The sequence below is a fragment of the Erithacus rubecula genome, assembly GCF_903797595.1.
Source record: "Erithacus rubecula genome assembly, chromosome: 8".
Lineage (NCBI taxonomy): Eukaryota > Metazoa > Chordata > Aves > Passeriformes > Muscicapidae > Erithacus > Erithacus rubecula.
Window position 1 is genome coordinate 7,667,651 of NC_136659.1, and position 15,916 is coordinate 7,683,566.

At 45.5% G+C, this 15,916-nt stretch overlaps 1 protein-coding gene across 18 annotated transcripts in view; it reads left to right on the forward strand.

Annotated features, from left to right (window-relative positions):
• LOC306804772 (small membrane A-kinase anchor protein) overlaps window positions 1–15,916 on the forward strand; it is a 73,781-nt gene that overhangs the window by 49,493 nt on the left and 8,372 nt on the right. For 6 of the 18 annotated variants that reach the window (XM_079311798.1, XM_079311786.1, XM_079311795.1 and 3 more), the window contains 4 exons: window positions 3,899–3,938; window positions 4,906–4,980; window positions 11,091–11,239; window positions 11,388–11,545. In XM_079311798.1, the coding sequence (XP_079167924.1) occupies window positions 11,531–11,545 (15 nt within the window). In that variant the 5' untranslated portion in view covers window positions 3,899–3,938; window positions 4,906–4,980; window positions 11,091–11,239; window positions 11,388–11,530. Of the gene's footprint in view, window positions 1–3,409; window positions 3,612–3,898; window positions 3,939–4,905; window positions 5,033–10,936; window positions 11,240–11,387; window positions 11,546–15,916 lie in introns of those variants that run through there. The other 12 variants (XM_079311799.1, XM_079311802.1, XM_079311787.1 and 9 more) reach the window with 7 other exon arrangements.

A 15,916-nucleotide genomic window follows, 5' to 3' on the forward strand; every position in this document is an offset into this window, starting at 1 on the left:
TCTCTGATTCAGAAGAGCTGAGGCTTGAAATGCCTGTCTGTCTGTGGATACTGTTGACGCTGGCTGAAAAGAATTTGTCAGACTGTGTGTTTGTGAGCTCTTAGCTATGCCACCAAACAACTCCTTTAGTTCACTAAATGCAGGCTTGTTTTGAAGCTGAGTGACACAAGTTTTGCTGTGGAAACTGCATCCAATTGCTGGCCTCTCATCACAAAGTCTGTATTTGAGTAAAGTTTTCCAGCTAATAAGAGGTCATGACACATACAAGCAGGATCTTGAACTTTGAACTGCATGAGATGAACAATCTTTAATTCATACATCAAAAAGCAGACTTCTGACTTGAGGGGAAGGGGAAGAAGGGACAGCCAGAAAGAGTGAGAAGTTATTCAAGTTAGTATTAAGCTATAGGGCTGTTGGCAGATCACCTGGAATCAAATGGCCTTCCTGGGTTTTTTGCAGTGCATTTGTCTCTCAGAGATTATATTACTTTCCTATATTAACTACTTTATTAAAGCATAAATAATCATACTGAAAATCCAAGGCATTTTCTAGTTTTATGAGGTACTGGATCATGGATTATTAGGATACAAAACTCTCTGTGTGTATGTATGTCTGTGCATATCTGTCCTCATTAAAACTCAGGGCCACATCCCAAACCAATGTGATACAGGATGTCTGCACCCTAAAACAGCCAGAGGCTGATCCAGAGGGGTTTAATTCTCACATAAAACTTGCCGTGACATTTTTCACATATTTCTGCTTGGATAACAAAACCAGGCATCAGTTCATACTGCCTGAGGTATGCTCTTTTGTAAACCAGACCTGACTGGAAAATGGACAGAGATTGGAGCTACTGCCATTAAACTTCCAGGGATAAATTTTGTATCCTTGGTGTTTTTTTGGCAGGTTTCTATAAACAAGATTTTGCCTTAGAGCCAAGTTTTCTTCTAGCCTAAACCCTATTTGTCTTTGCCTAACCCAATGCTTAGGCATCACTTCTCAGGGCATATTGGCAGTGTACTTCTGGATGTTTATTTTTGCTGTAGGTCTGACCTGCCACTAGCTCCAGCCCTGGCTTAGCTCAGCAGCCCCTGCCAGTCCCAAACTTATAGGTGCACCTACCACCTACCAAAGGTGAACATTGCATCTCAATTAACACTAAAACCAAGGTATTCATCCTGGTGCTATTTCATTCCAAAGCTTATTCCACCCTTTACTATTCAAATCACACCTTCTCAATTTTTAGATCTTTCTAGTAGTAGATTATCTTAAGCTTCAATGGCTTGTTTAGAATGATGCATATTATCACATCAAATACTTTGAGTCCTTTTAGTCATAAAAACCTTTTTTGCATGCACTCAAGATTAGCTTTTCTTCAAAGCCCTGCCTTAATGAAGTAAATGTGTAGCAACCTTATGCCATATAACTCCATATTTTCAACCAAAATTTTCTTTCCACTGCTATATTTAAGGTAAGAATAGACATCATAAAATTAACAAGAAACTGGGAAAAACAAGACTTGAAACAGAACTCTAGTCCAAAGGGGATAGACTATGAAATGTAAGTTCTGTTGAATCTCTGAGCATGGAGTAACTGTTACATAGACCAGCCATAACTAATATCATTTCAGCAGTGTTGTTCTACTTGATTATGATGTCCTCAAGACAGTTGTGTCTCCCCAAATAAATTACTTATTCCCTGTTAAAAGTTTATTTATTTTTCTCTTGAAATCAAATTGCAAAGTTATGTGTACAGGCATCTACGTATAGCATGAATGAAATTTGCTATTTTCTTCTTTGCTGTTACTTGGTTATAGGTAATATTTCTAGTTATGACCTCCAAAATCTGTTATTGCGTCTTTCTATTTGATCTATATAATGTCATAAATTTCTCAGTGTAGAAGAATTCTGATTTGAAGATGATGCAGCTGAAAAACCTTGTGATAGAGTGGAAAGGACATTTAATATTGGATGGTATCTTTGGTAAGATAATAAGGCCATTTGGATACTGAATAATATCTAGAGATATCAAAATATTTATTATGTGAGGTAATCATGATAACACTGTTGGCAAATCAGACTCTTCTGAAAATTAATTTCAAATTTATCTTCTCATTTCAGTGACAGTTGAAGTAATTTTGTGCTTTTATGAAGGAATTTATTTGCCATTTCTGCTGCAAAGGGTGATATTGGTGTATGAGAAAAAGTACAAAGGGCTTGATCTCAGCCAGCAAGGCAATTTAGGGAAATGGAAGTTTTCAGCAGCAGCAATAGCTCAGATTCAGTCACCCATAAATCTCCCCGAGGGATGTGATTCCTCAGCATCCGTATCCTTCAGTCCCCTGTCTTTGCTTTAATGCATCCTCTGAGGGAGCCACTACCCCAGCTTCTTTCCAGGACATCTTCTGGCTCATTTGCAAACCCATTTGCCCTGTGCTCCAAGGGAGCCAGTTCTATTGCCCACCTCCTTAGCACACTGGCCAGTTCTGCAGGGCAGGGGCAGTTTTTGGTGGTCTCTCCAGGGGCTGCCTGTGATATCCCTCAAAGTCAGGGAGGATGCTTGCCTGCCCACGAGGAACACTGAGATAAATGGGCCAGGCTCTTAAAGCAGCAAATGCCATCACCACTGCTCCCATGGCAGCAAGAGTTCCCTTTCACTTGTTTGTACTGCTTAATCTTTCAAACTGATCAGATAGAGAAAGGTGGTTTGGGGACTTACTGTAGGTACTAGGAAAAACTGCATTTCACACCTATTCAGTTCTTAGGGATGCCTTACTCTGAACAGAGCTGGGATAAAATAATGTGATGGGTTAAGCTCACTTCACAGCCACACACCCACCTGGCTGTTCATGCCTTCCCCTCTCCTGCTGGATCTGAGGAAGGGAGGAGGAAGGAAAGACTTAAAGATAAGCAGGTGCTGCCAAAGAGAGGTGTGAAAGCAAAGCAGAGGAAGAGGATAAGGGAGGAGCTGTTGCTCATAATAATGTTGATCTCAATGTGAAAATCTGAAGGTACAACATTCCTCTGAAACACATGACTTCCCTACATTAAGTACATTAATGTCCACAGACGTCACAAAATTGGGAGGAGCAGGGTTTTAGTGTGTCACTGTTCTGCTGATCCACAGCCTCGCCTGCAGTGATGTCTGTCTTTATCTCTGCTGGGAGGCAATTCCCCTGTTTAATAATTAATTATAGTATCTTTTTAGAGCAGGAACACTGACAGTGATTTTTATTTTGGAGAAGGAAATGTTATGGCAAGATTGGGCTTTAAGTTCCTCTTATTTCTCTATATTGTTTCCTTTAGTATGGCAATTTTTGTACAGCTATGGCTTTGTTGCTGCCCTTAGGGCTCTTTGTTTTAGGCATTCCAGAGACCATATTTCAATGTGATTCTTGCTTTTTTTCCAGCTAATACTTGACTGCCACAAAGCCATAGTTTTCAGTGTAGAAAGAAGATGGCTTTGTTTGCAGCTCCATGTTGCAGGGAAGCCTGATCTGGTGTTGTATTGCAGTGCACATCCCAAAGTTCGAGTTTATTCTAGGAAACATCTAAATGCAAAACATTTACCCGCTTTTTCTCTGTCCAGCTTCTCAGCTGACTGTAATTCTAGTGGGTGGCTTTTCAGTCACAAATCTCTTTTGATCCTCTTTGCAATATTCTAATGCCTCATGTTTGGTTAATCCTCTTGCTGTGCTGCTGCCTGGGTTTTCCAGGGCTGCAGTTTGCATGTCTGCCTAGGCTTCATGCCTCAGTGCTGTTAGGTACTGATAAAAATTAAGTAAAAGAGGACTTGCATATAAATTAGGAATATTTCTGTGGCTGGTATTTCTGTGACTGCCTTATTTGAAAAATGTGAATGAGATTTGGTATTTATTATATCTATGTATGTTTTCCAGCCCTGCACACAGAGTTAGGATGGTCTCTGCTCACCAGGAGGTAATTGCCTGAGTGCACAGGTTGGTGCAAACCACACCAGGGCTGCTGCTGGGCCCTGGGTGGCAAGAGCCACGTGTGTCCACATTGCCTCTCATAGCCAATGCATGCCCAGACTCACTGCTGACCTCCTGCCAAACACAATCTTCAGTTTCATAAATAGCCTGAAAAATAGGCATAGCTGCCTCTTCCCCAGACAGAGCTCCTGGGGGGTTTATTGCTGCTGTTTGTGTTTTCCTCCACGATGAATGTGCAGTGCTGCTGTGTGATTTAGCACCTGGCTTCTGTGGGCACTGCCAGTGAGGATCCCCTGGAAACGGTCAATCTCCCCCTGCTGGAAGAAATTCCACTCTTCTGAAAAACCATCATCTTGAGTGAGAATTAATACTCAGTTTCTTGTCTACTTCTGAATTCCATGGGTGTCTTCAGACACACTGACCTCACTGGCCTTGGGGAGAGTTTGGACAGTCCCAGGGAGTCAGCACCACTATCCAACCTGTAAAGCCCCAAGAGCAAAAATTTCATTTTAAAGATTCCTAAAATTGCCCAACTAGATTTCTATTACAAACTTTCTAATAATTTCTGGATTGATGACAAATTGGAACAAAAGCATCTAACAACTATTACATTCGGTTGGATAAACATTTGTGCTGTGTAGAAACATGTAATTTATTTTACCCCTCTTCTTGATTATCTTAGAAGTTTCCCAGCCTAAATCATTCTGATTCTGGCTTTTTCTTTTTTAATTTGTTGCTAAGTATAGATTGTTCTACGGGAGAAATGAGTACCCACATATTCCATCTCTTTTTTTTTTTTGAGCCAAGTGCCTTTGTAGTGCAATTTTGTCATAATTGTCTTCTTAAGACATTTTTAAGCATCTAGACAAACTCTAGGTAAATACTGTTGGGGTTTTTTCCTGGAAAACTTTGTAAATATAGTGACTCAAGCAGTTCTAAATATCTTTGCACAGGTGCTGCTGACTGGATGAAATTAATTTTTGCAACTCAGCCCCCATAAAATGAAGTCCTGCAGGACACACTGAAGTGTAAGTACAGGAGTGAAACTGAGCATGTTCTTAAAGCTCTGCTGCTAAATGAGCTATTTTATCATTTTTTTAAAAACTCCAATTCCTTCCCTAAATGTCTCATTGTGATAATCACAAAGTGCTGAGGGTTCTTTAATAGGTACAGAGTTCAGTGCACACACTGAATTTGTGTTTTTTCCTTTGAGTTACAGCACTATATGCACATCCAGCTAACACCAAAAAAAGTAAAGCTAATAGCAATGGGTTAAACCAATTTTAAATATTCATGGAATTAGGCTTTACACATTCTGTTGTATTTTAACTAAACTGTGAAACCTATCAAACCTTTTTTTGAAAGCAGGAGGATGGGTCATTCCAAAAATAATTATGATCTAGAAATCAATGTTGTGCCCTAAGGTTTGGAGCAGTCGTGCAATCCCACTGTCATGTACTTTTGGTAGTAACAGAGTTGGAAACTGTGGCAGCACTGAGGGACTGCCATGGCATGTGCTTGGGCACCCTGCAATCATATTTGTCCTTACTTTTAATCCACTTGCAAACATCAAGGAAATATTTTAAGAAAATAAAATCTCTGAGGAAAGGCTTTGGTAAATCTTGCTTGTACATAGAACAGCAAGAGCGGCTGAAAGTGGTGTATAATGAAAGAAGAATTAGGTTAAAAAAAAAAATAAAAGAGAAGAAGAAAAATCCATAGCTGGGGAAAAGAACACCTTTCCCATGCACAAAATTTTGGAAAATAGAGCCTTTATTTAGACAGAGATTCCTTAGGCTATAAAGCTGTGTTGCAGTGACCTCCTTTGCCTCATGGGTTTGATGTTGAAGCTCTCCCAAAGTACTTGTTAGAAGGTATTCACAGCCTATCAGGTACAACTTCAAGGCTTTTGGATTATTAGGAGGTTTTAGTCAATAACAAAAATCTTCAGGGTTTCTAGCTCTTTAGACTCCATATTGATTCTTCTCAGACTGTGCAACATTTTGCAACCCGTACAGTTAGTGGATTAGTGCACGTATAAATAGATTTTGTGAAGTCACCATGTGGCTCTGGGTGTGCTGGGGGGAGCTCCTGGGGCAGAGAGTGTTTGTTATGGCTTCTCTTTAACTCTTCAGCTGAATTAGAAATACATGCCTCACTGAAGCCCTCCCTAATACCAGTGTCTGTTTGTATAATGAAAAAAAGGAATTGAGAAACAGAGCAAGTGTTTCAACCAGTGACCTCTGACTAGGGATTGAGTTGGTGGCTGGGTTTGGATAAATCCATGGAGTTCTGTAGCACTTTTTTGAATGCCGCATCACTGTGTTGTCAGCAGGTTCTTAAATGAACTTAAGCACTGCTTGGGAAAAATTATTGTATTTTCTGTGCTTTCTGTCAGAAAGGCAGGGAGAGTCTGACCAGAGTCTGTGGTGAGCAGGACTGATGGACTGACCATCCAAGCAGCACCTTGGCAAAACCAGAGCATGTGCCACTGCTGCCACCTGGCCAACCACACAGCTCAGGTCTGAAGATGTGGAAGAAAGCTGGGGTTACTGGAAATTGGGCACAATTTACTGGTGAAGTGGGAGAGAGCTAGGGCAGAAGAGTATGTAAGTAACCCAGAAATGAGAGCAGGATGTTGTGGGTCTGTGGGACAGAGAAGAGGAATTGAAGGCTTGGAGAGGGGTTCACAGATGTGGAGGAACTGTGAAGAGTAGCAAGGGCAGGAGCTGTGAAATTTATTAGAGGGAGGGAGAAACAAGATTTCATTTATTTTGTTACCCTTGGACAAACTCATTAAAACGTTGCGATCTGGTGCAGAGGTTAAGTGACAAATTTTAGCCCAAAAGAAGCAGGTTAGCAGTTTCTTATCCGGGGTCCTCTGAAGCTTCAGCACAGCTGAACCATCCAGTCTGGTTGTACCATTCCAGCAGTTCCAGTGCTAACACCATTCCCTGACCTCTGTGGTTCAGTTTGTTCCAGTTTCCCCCACTGCAGCTGTATTGATGCTGTATCCACATCACTCTGGGCTGAACACGTGCACACAGAGCAGGGCATGCCAAGAATTTAGAGGGTTTGGGCTATATATGGAAGAACTAGCAAACTCCAATAAGCAAATAACTAACGAAAATAGCTAATAAATAACTACCAGGTCTTATGACAATGAAAAGTCAAACTTGCTATAAAGCAATTTCTTCTGGAGAGAGACTGTCTTCCTTATCCCTACAGGAAAATGCTTTCAGCCACTGAAATTCAGGAGAGGGGTGCAAGAGGCAGCATTATCTGACAAGTTGAGTTGCGGGAAAGGCTTTGATGCTTGTGCTCTCCCAAACCAGTCTGTGCCCAGCAAGGCTTCCTGCATCCTAGCAGGGCAGGGAACCTTGAAACCCCAAAGCCCCACTCCCTGGGCAACTGCTGTACCTCTGAGGCCTCCATGCTGGGGACTGGGGCACCTCAGATTTGGGTATTGTGATTTTCAACATCACAGCATCCACATCTGGCCCCAGCCTTGCCCACTGAAATGCTTTACAAGCTAAATATTTCATTGACTGCCTGTGCCTGGCTGTAGTCATTTCAAATGGATGCATTTAAAAACACTGACTGCTTTGCCTCAGCCCAACATAATCAGCTGTCTTGCAAACTCCAGAGCTAATAAAATATTAAATCCATTTTGGCACCCAGAAATGAATACAGGCTTGAGATTCTCCTCACATGTATCTCCCTCTCCTTAGCTCCCTGTCCCATGTCACACTGAGGTGCTGCTGCTCAGGACAAGGTGTGTTGTTGGGTGGTGGCACAGGAGATGAGCAGTGCACCAGGACCAGGGTATTACCTATTGGGATGCAGTGAAGTGATCCAGTCAGGCACCAGCTGTGCTTGCAGCCTGTGGAATGTCTGCCCCATGGCCCCAAGTTGCTCAGTGGGAGCTGCATTCATGTAAAAGCTGAAGATAAAAGTAGAGCTAGAAAAACCAGGCTAGAATAATAAAGAGCACAGTAACCATAAGCCTATACAAAGATATTTATAATTTAGTTGCAAATTCTTGTTTAAAAATCACTGTTGTAGTAATACCACTGTGTTGATGCAAGGTGACTGTGCCTTTCCAGTACTTCATCTTGTTTTAATTCTCAAGGCTAGGAGTTTATTTGATTTTCTCCTCCAGCAACCTACAGGTGAGCTAAAACAGTAATAAAACATCTGCACAAAATCTGCCCAAGTCAGCAGGTCCCAAGTCAAAGCTCCTTGAAATCAGAGGGCACAGTGTCACCAGCTTGAACAGGTTTTGGGTCGAGCTCCTCAGACCTGCCCCTGCAAACACTTGCAGTACATGCTGAGTGCCCAAGGGGCTTAATCCTGGCTGGAGAACTCATCACTTAAAAATCACTGGTGTGAGGACCTGAGGTTGCCTGCCCTGGGTCCTGCTGCTAAGGGTTGAGCTTTGGTCTCCTGTTGCACCCCAGCCCTAGAAACTCTGCCTTTGGTCTCTAAGGGAGCTGGTTCCCATTAGAGCTGGATGAAATGACACAGCATATGCAGTGTGTGCAAGCCCTGCACACAGCACTTGGCAGCACAATGCTTTCTCTGGGCCCCAAAGGCAATAATTAGTAAAACATGGGGGGTTTTAAGTTCACAGATGGACTGCTTGCAAGTAATGAGTGTAATATTGTTTGCTGTTGTTGGGTGGTCACAACTGGATTTTTTTTTTTTGGTGGGTGTGCACAGGGGTGGCTGCCTGCTCCGTCTCCCAGCTTTCCAGGCTAGGGAGGGTTTCCCACTCACTGGAGAGCAGAGGGGTGTTGTTCCTATTTTTCTGTACCTGTCCATCCCCTGGCTCTCCCAGCCCTGCACAGCCCCTCCAGCAGTGCACTGGATAATCTGTGACCAGCAGCTACAGTTACAGTGGTGTTTCTCTTGATGAATGTTACCAGTGTAATGTTTTCTTTGGCTTGGAAAACACTGCTAGAAATTCCTTGGCATGCCAATGACTGACTGGAAATGTGTTAGAAACCTACTTGGCAATAATCACAGAGGTGCTGCAGCATGTCCAGGAACAGGCAGCAGAGCTGGGTGAAGGGGCTGGAGAGTCATTCATACGAGGAGGGGCTGAGGGAGCTGGGGATGTTCAGTCTGGAGAAAAGGAGGCTCAGGGGACCTTATAGCTCCCTAGAACAACCTGACAGGAGGGTGTGGTGAGATGGGTTGGCCTCTTCTCCCAAGTAACAGCAATAGATCCAGAGGAAATGGCCCCAGGTGGTGCCAGGAGAGGTTTAGGTTGGATATTAGAAAAAATTCCTTCATTGAAGGGGTGGCCAAGCATTGTAATAATCTGCCCAGGGCGGTGGTGGAGTCACCATCCCTGGAGGTATTTAAAAGCTGTGTAGGTGTGCCACTAAGGGACATGTTTTAGTGGTGAACTTGGCAGTGCCAGGTTGTCAGTTTGACTTGACGACCTTGAGGTCCTTTCCAATGTAAAGGATTCTCTGATTCTATAAAACCTGCCTAAATAGATGGAAGACTTAGCCAGAGCTCAGCACAGGCACTGAAAGTGAGTGCTGACTCCAGTGAGGGGCACAAGCACAGCACCCATTCCTGGCCTTTAACATGTTGCTGCAGGACAAGTCAGGGCCAGCATGAGCCTTGTGTCCCCAGGTCTGTCACCATCAGGGCCAGGAGACTCCTGAGAGTGCTGGGGTGCTGTTTGCCAGCCCCAGGCAGGCACGAGCTCTGTGCAGCCTCCCAGACAAACATGATGCCCAGGTGTGCTCATGTGTACTATATGCTAGTTTGGGTGTCAAGAATTCCCCAAAAGCAGCCAGGGTGTCTGTTTGCAGCCTCTCTTAGAAATAGTTTTCAGTTTTAGCATAGCTTTTATTTTTGAAAAATCGAACATGTTATTTTAGTTTGCTCAGCTCCTTCATTCTGGTAGCTTTCTTTTGGAATGCGGGTGTTTCCTAAAAAGCTGTTTCCTAAAAAGTATAATTAATACTTCTCTGTGGTTGTACATGATTTGATGCTGCCTGACAGGATAAAATCAGAGAAGCATCACCCAGACCTCTCTCCAGTCTTTTCCACTGGTTTGTTTTTTTTTTTTTTTTTTGCTTTAATGCTCACCACTCCTTGCATGCTCAATGTGTTCTGGCACCTCAATGCTGTCCCAGGGCTGAGTGGAACACGCAAGGGTGATGGCCCTAAGCTTTTATATGGGCGACCCCATTCTTTGAACGTGCTTTTCCACATCTAACAATTCTGTGATTCTGTGAAGATTGTTGGAAGGGCCTCTGGAGACCATCCAGCCCACCCCTCCTGCCAAGGCAGGGTCACCTGGAGCAGGTGGCACAGGAATGTGCCCAGGTGGGTTTTGAGTCTCTAGAGAGGGAGACTCCACAACCTCCCTGGGCACTGTTCCAGTGCTCTGCCACCCTCAAAGTGAAGTTCTTCCTCATGTTGAAGGTGGAACTTGTTGTGTTTTAGTTTGTGGCCACTGCTCCTCATCCAGTCGCTGGGCACCACTGAAACGAGCATGGCACCATCCTCTCAGCACCCACCTTCGAGATATTTCTATGTAATGATGAGATCCTCTCTCAGTCTTCTCTAGTCCAGACTAAACAGGCCCAGCTCCCGCAGCCTCTCCTTGTGAGAGAGAGTGCTCCAGATCCCTCATCATGTCTGTGACCTCTGCTGGACTCTCTCCAGCGGCTGCTGGTGTTTGTACCGAGGAGCCCAGAGCGGGACGCAGCACTCCAGATGTGCCGCACTAGGGCTGAGCAGAGGGGGAGGAGGAATTAAAGGAGGAGAAGCCAATAAGAGGCGGCTTTCCTGCCTGGGTGATTTTCCCCCTTTTCCCCTTATTTTAGATGGCAGGGCCGGTGTCCCCGGGCGGGGCAGGAGCGGCACAGGGATGCGGGGCGGGCGCAGGTGCCGGCGGTGCGCACAGGTCGGGGCCGCGGCGCCGCCGCCGCTCCCGCCCCCGGCCCCGCCCGGCCCCGCCGCGCCCCGGGGAGGGCGGGGAGCGCCCGGCAGAGCGGCGGGAGCGGCGGCGGGCGCGGGGCCCTCCCGGCGCTACCTGTGCGAGCGCCGCGGGGCCGGGAGGCGCTCCCAGCATGGACTTTGACGGTGGGTTTGCGTCTTTGCCGTGCAGGAGCCCGGAGGAGGCGGCGGCGTCGGTGGGACGAGGGCCGGATCCCGCGGGCACCGCCGGAGGAAGGGGCAGCCCGGCGGCCGGGCACCGTGCGCGGCGGGGCCACGCTTCCAGCACGCTGCTCGCACGGACACCGCCCCGCCGCGCCGGTATGTGCCCGGCTCCATCCCCGGGGCCGGCGGGGAGCGGGGATGCGCGGCCGCACCGCGGGGCGAGCGCTGGCCTGCGGCCGCCTGGGGCTCGTGTGGTGCGGGCGAGCGGGGAGACAGAGCCCTGCTTTGAGGTGGGGTTTTTCAGGACGGGCGGCGGTGCTGCTTTACTCCTCCCATCATCTCGCAGCGAGGTTGCCGGCCACGGACTCCTCCGAACTGAGCGAAGCGGAGGTGCCGCTCCCCCGGGCACCCTGAGGAAAGGTGGTGCTACGGACAGCAGTGAGAGTGATGCGGAGTGGGAAGGTAAACGGTGCTCCTGCCGTGGGGAAGACGTGAGACTACTGTATTTGCCGGCCGAGGTGATGTGAGGGTCTGTCAGCCCCTGCTTTGCCATGAGTACCTTTCTAGGTTTCTACACTGACCCTTATACGGAGCGGATTACCTTCATCTGGCGTGTTATAAAATACAGATTTAAAAATGCAAGACCTGTCATGGCAAAAACTGTTAAACGTCTAGATATATTTTATGCTTTCTCATGGTTCTTATAGTGAGTAGCAGTCCAAATTAGGTTTCTAAATATAGTAATTTAAAAAAAAAAAAAAAAAAAAAAAAGAAAAGGAAAAGTGCAGGGATTTATCCTGTAGCCTTAACAAAGTGGCATTTTTAACCTTCAAGTACATACAAATTAGTTTTCTTCTGAGCATCACGTTCTGCTGAGAACATTCTTGCGTTTAAAATCGCCTTGGTTTGTGCGAGTTGCCCGAGGCGCTGGGCAGAGGCTCGGGGCGCTGGTGTCCCCGGGGCCGAGCTGTTTCCGTGGGCAGGCGCTGGGGGCCGCGGGGCTGGCAGCGGTGCCGGCTGTGCCGCTTCCCAGGCGCGAAGGCGGCTGCTGCTGCTGCAAGTTCTGCTGGCACGTTAGGAGTGATGGAATTCGAGGAAACCAATACCGGAGGAGAAGCCGTGAGACAGTGATTTTTAAGGCTGACAGTTCTTTGTTGCAATTCAGGGCAGCTTTCATACAGTTGAAGCATCTGGTTGTTAACTCCTCACTTTGTTCTCTTACTCCTCAGTTTGTGCAGATCACTAGTAACATAGTTGTGATTTTAAAACGTGGGGCTGTGTGTTCCTGTGCCTTCCTGTGTGAGATGTGGAAAAATGGCTTTTCTGGTGCATTCCTAATTCCCATTTCCTTTTTTATAATTGGCTTCTGGAGACTAAAGAGCAGAATGGGGTTGTGTGCTGCTTTTATTGTGCTCTTCTGTGATTGATCTTGGGCAGATCTTGACCATCTCCTTATTTCTGACTTCCATTTGTGTTAATCCAGTGGAGCCTTTGGTTTCCTGAGGGCATCACAAAGCCAGGCAGTGTCCCTCATTCATACCTTATGCTCTGCAGCTCCATATGTTTGTAGTTGAATCTTGTGACAGCCACTACAATAAAACCCGACCCTGTCAGCCTGAGACACCAATTTGCTGTTTTAGCTGCTGCTGCTCCTCAGTTCCTGCTGGCAGGATCCCCAGGCTGGGCAGCAGCCAGCAATGAATAGCTGCAGGAGGGGCTTTTCTTGCTCATAAAGATTTGTGCATCCCTTCTCATTGTCTGCAGCTCTGTCTCTGCCTGGCACCTGTGGAGGACAGTAATGCACCTTTACAAACCAGGCTAGATCCTGAGCCTTAGTCTGAAAGTAGTTTAATGTTTCAATGTGTTCCTGAAAAGGACTGTTAGTAGGAAGGCTGTGACTCCACAGCTGAGTTGTTGGGATGGAAGTTTTGGGATGCATGTAGGAAGATTCCTGTTTCCACTCTAGTTTGTTCCAGTGTTAGAGCACTGAAATAAACCCAGAGGCTGCTTTGTCTGGGCCCAGTGCTGTGCCTTAGAGCAGTCTAACCTCAGTGTGGGACTTGGAGACCTTTGGTGGTGTGCCTTGTGTTTTCCCCTGCTGTGGGGATGGTCTTCAGACCATGGATTTGCAGCTTAGTACAGATGGGAGGGGCTGATACATACAAGAGCTGTGGGCTTTGCTGATAGAAGTCTTGAACCTGCATCCTTTGGTGTTCTGCAGGGCAAGGAAACAGCTGTACATCTACATCAAAAACTTCATTTCTGATATTTTGTTTCTCTTCACTCACCAGTTTTAAGCATTATTTTGTACTTGGGGTCTTGGAGAATTTTGGATGTTCCAAGAACTGTTTACCATGACTCCTCCTAAGGTCTGCCTTTTTAGAGCATGAACATTTCTTGGCTGTGGTTTTAGCCTGTTCTCATTATCACCTCCAGCTTGGGCTTTGGTCCATACTTTCTACAGACAGTAGGTGCTGATAGTAGCAGGAGTCTTCATCATACATCCATTGGATGTTATCCCAACCAAGCAGGCAGTTCAACTACCCCAAACATAACTATATCAGCTATTTCACTGCTATGTCCAATGAAAACTATATGTTTATAGCAAAGCTATTTTATACATATAGCATCTATTTTAATATTTGTGAAAAGCTAATATTATAATATGTATTATAACATTTTGTATTTGGGGTCTTGGGGAATTTTGGATCTCCTCTATCACTAATAGCTTTTTCTTCCAAAGGCATTCCTCTATAGTGTCTGTAGTTGAGTTCCTTAAGTCTTGGCTAAACTTCCTGCAGATGGAGTTTCTGAGAAGTGCTGCATCTTCTTCATGCCCTTTCTTCTACAGCCTCATTCCAAGGCCTTAATTGCTAAGGAATCCATTGGTTCACTGTTACCCCCTGTAGAAAACAGACTTCCATCAATGGTAGGCATCCTTCTGTTCCTGTGGGAGTAGCTAAGTTAATGTTCCCTCTTGTCCATGGTCTGGCAGAGTCTGTACTGGTGCATGCCTGTATTCTGAGACATTGAGGGAAAAAACATCAATACATTGTAAACATTTCTGTCCAAATTTGGACTAAGAGCAGTCTGTTAGTACAAGTAGCTGAGGTAAAATATGATGAGAACCTGTAAAAAGTTTTCAGCATCCTGTTCTCCAGTGGCCTTCAAGTTGCCCCTGGACTGTGTGAGCAGAATAAACTGCTGCACTGGAGAGAGGAGGGAGAATTTCAGGACAGACCAACTGGGTACAGTTTTACTTTCACGAAATTAGACAGCTACCAAGCACACTGTGTTCTGCTTTTAACAAAACTTCTTTTTCCTGGATGAAGAATAACACTGTGGCTGCCTTGGGCTGTACCTACTGGCATTGCTGTTCTCTGAACTGCTGGTATTTTCACCCAAAGGTTTCTTTTGGTACTTCATCGTTGTTTGCTGCTTCCCAAAGCTTGGTAAGATTGCTAGAACAGTGCAGAAAGCACTTATTTTTGTTCCTGCCTTCTGTGGTTGTGTGTCTTGGGGAGGGAGCAGACTGTTTCTTGATTTTGGGGGAGTTTTTTGCCTTTTTTTTTTTTAAGTCAGTACTGGTTTTAGATTTCCAGAGTCTGACAGCATAAAAACTCACATCTACACAGCTGTTTTGTTCAACAGCAAAAACACCCCACTGTGATTTACTGTGCATGTAAACCATAAAGTGAAATAAGAAGAAACATTTTCTTCTCTCTTGTTTTTCTCTCTGGTTTGAAGATTTTCATGTTCCTTAACTGCATTGCTAAAGTGCTTGAGAGATGAAATTTGACATGGAAATTGCCTCTATTAAGTAACTCGGTGTTCTGACAAAGGAGGTTGTAGGGCAGGTGGGGCTCAGTCTCTTCTCTCAGGTAACAAGCAATAATCGATCCAGACCTCAGGCTGTGCCAGGAGAGGTTTTTAGGTTGGATATTAGCAAAGATTCTTCACTGAAAGGTGGTCAGGATTGGAACAGTCTGCCCAGAGCAGTGGTGGAGTCACCATTCCTGGAGGTATTTAAAAGATGTGCAGATGTGGTCCTGAGGGACAGGTTTTAGTTGTAGACGTGGCAGTGCTGGGATAATGGTAGGACTTGATCTGAAAGGCCTTTCCCAACCAAAGCAATTTTATGATTCTGTGATCAGCTGTGCTGTTACTGAAAAGCCTTTTAAAGTAAACTAGCAGTCTGCCTGATTTGGAAAAGCAAATGTGTCATTTCCCCATTCAGTTACAAACTGGCTTAGAAGCCTGGAAAAGCTTTATCAATTGTGGCCATGGAGGGGAAAAACCCAAGCCTTTGAAATTCCAGCACGTACCTGGAGACAGATAACCAGGAGACTTTCACTTCTACTTGTGCTAATCCTGCACAGCAGTTGTTTGCCATTGCTGCATCCAGCCTTTTCCAATCTGTAGCTCTTATCTCTTGTTGGCACTAAGCGACAGGAGAGGGAGGGGATGGCTCTGAGAGGAATGAGCTCTCTGTTTCTGCTTTTCATGTCCTGAGTTGTTTTGGGGTATGTGGGTATCAGTGGCTGCCTGAGGCAGCAGAATGTTTTATATTGTGCTTGTCTTAAAGTAACTGTAGCTGTTTGAAATGTCATTTCGCCATGATTAGGAGGGGTTGGTATAATGAATGCTATGCAGTGCATCTTCTCTGTAGGATTTGCAGGAAGGTGGATGTTAGGGAGAGGCAGAACTGGAAGCCTGGTGGGTTGGACTGCTCTGGGAGCCCCTGCCTGGGGCTGCTTTGCATGAGGAGCTGTGAGTCCTGCAGCGATGGAGGGGATGCTGTGTGCTCTGAGTCCATGATTCATCCCTCTGCCA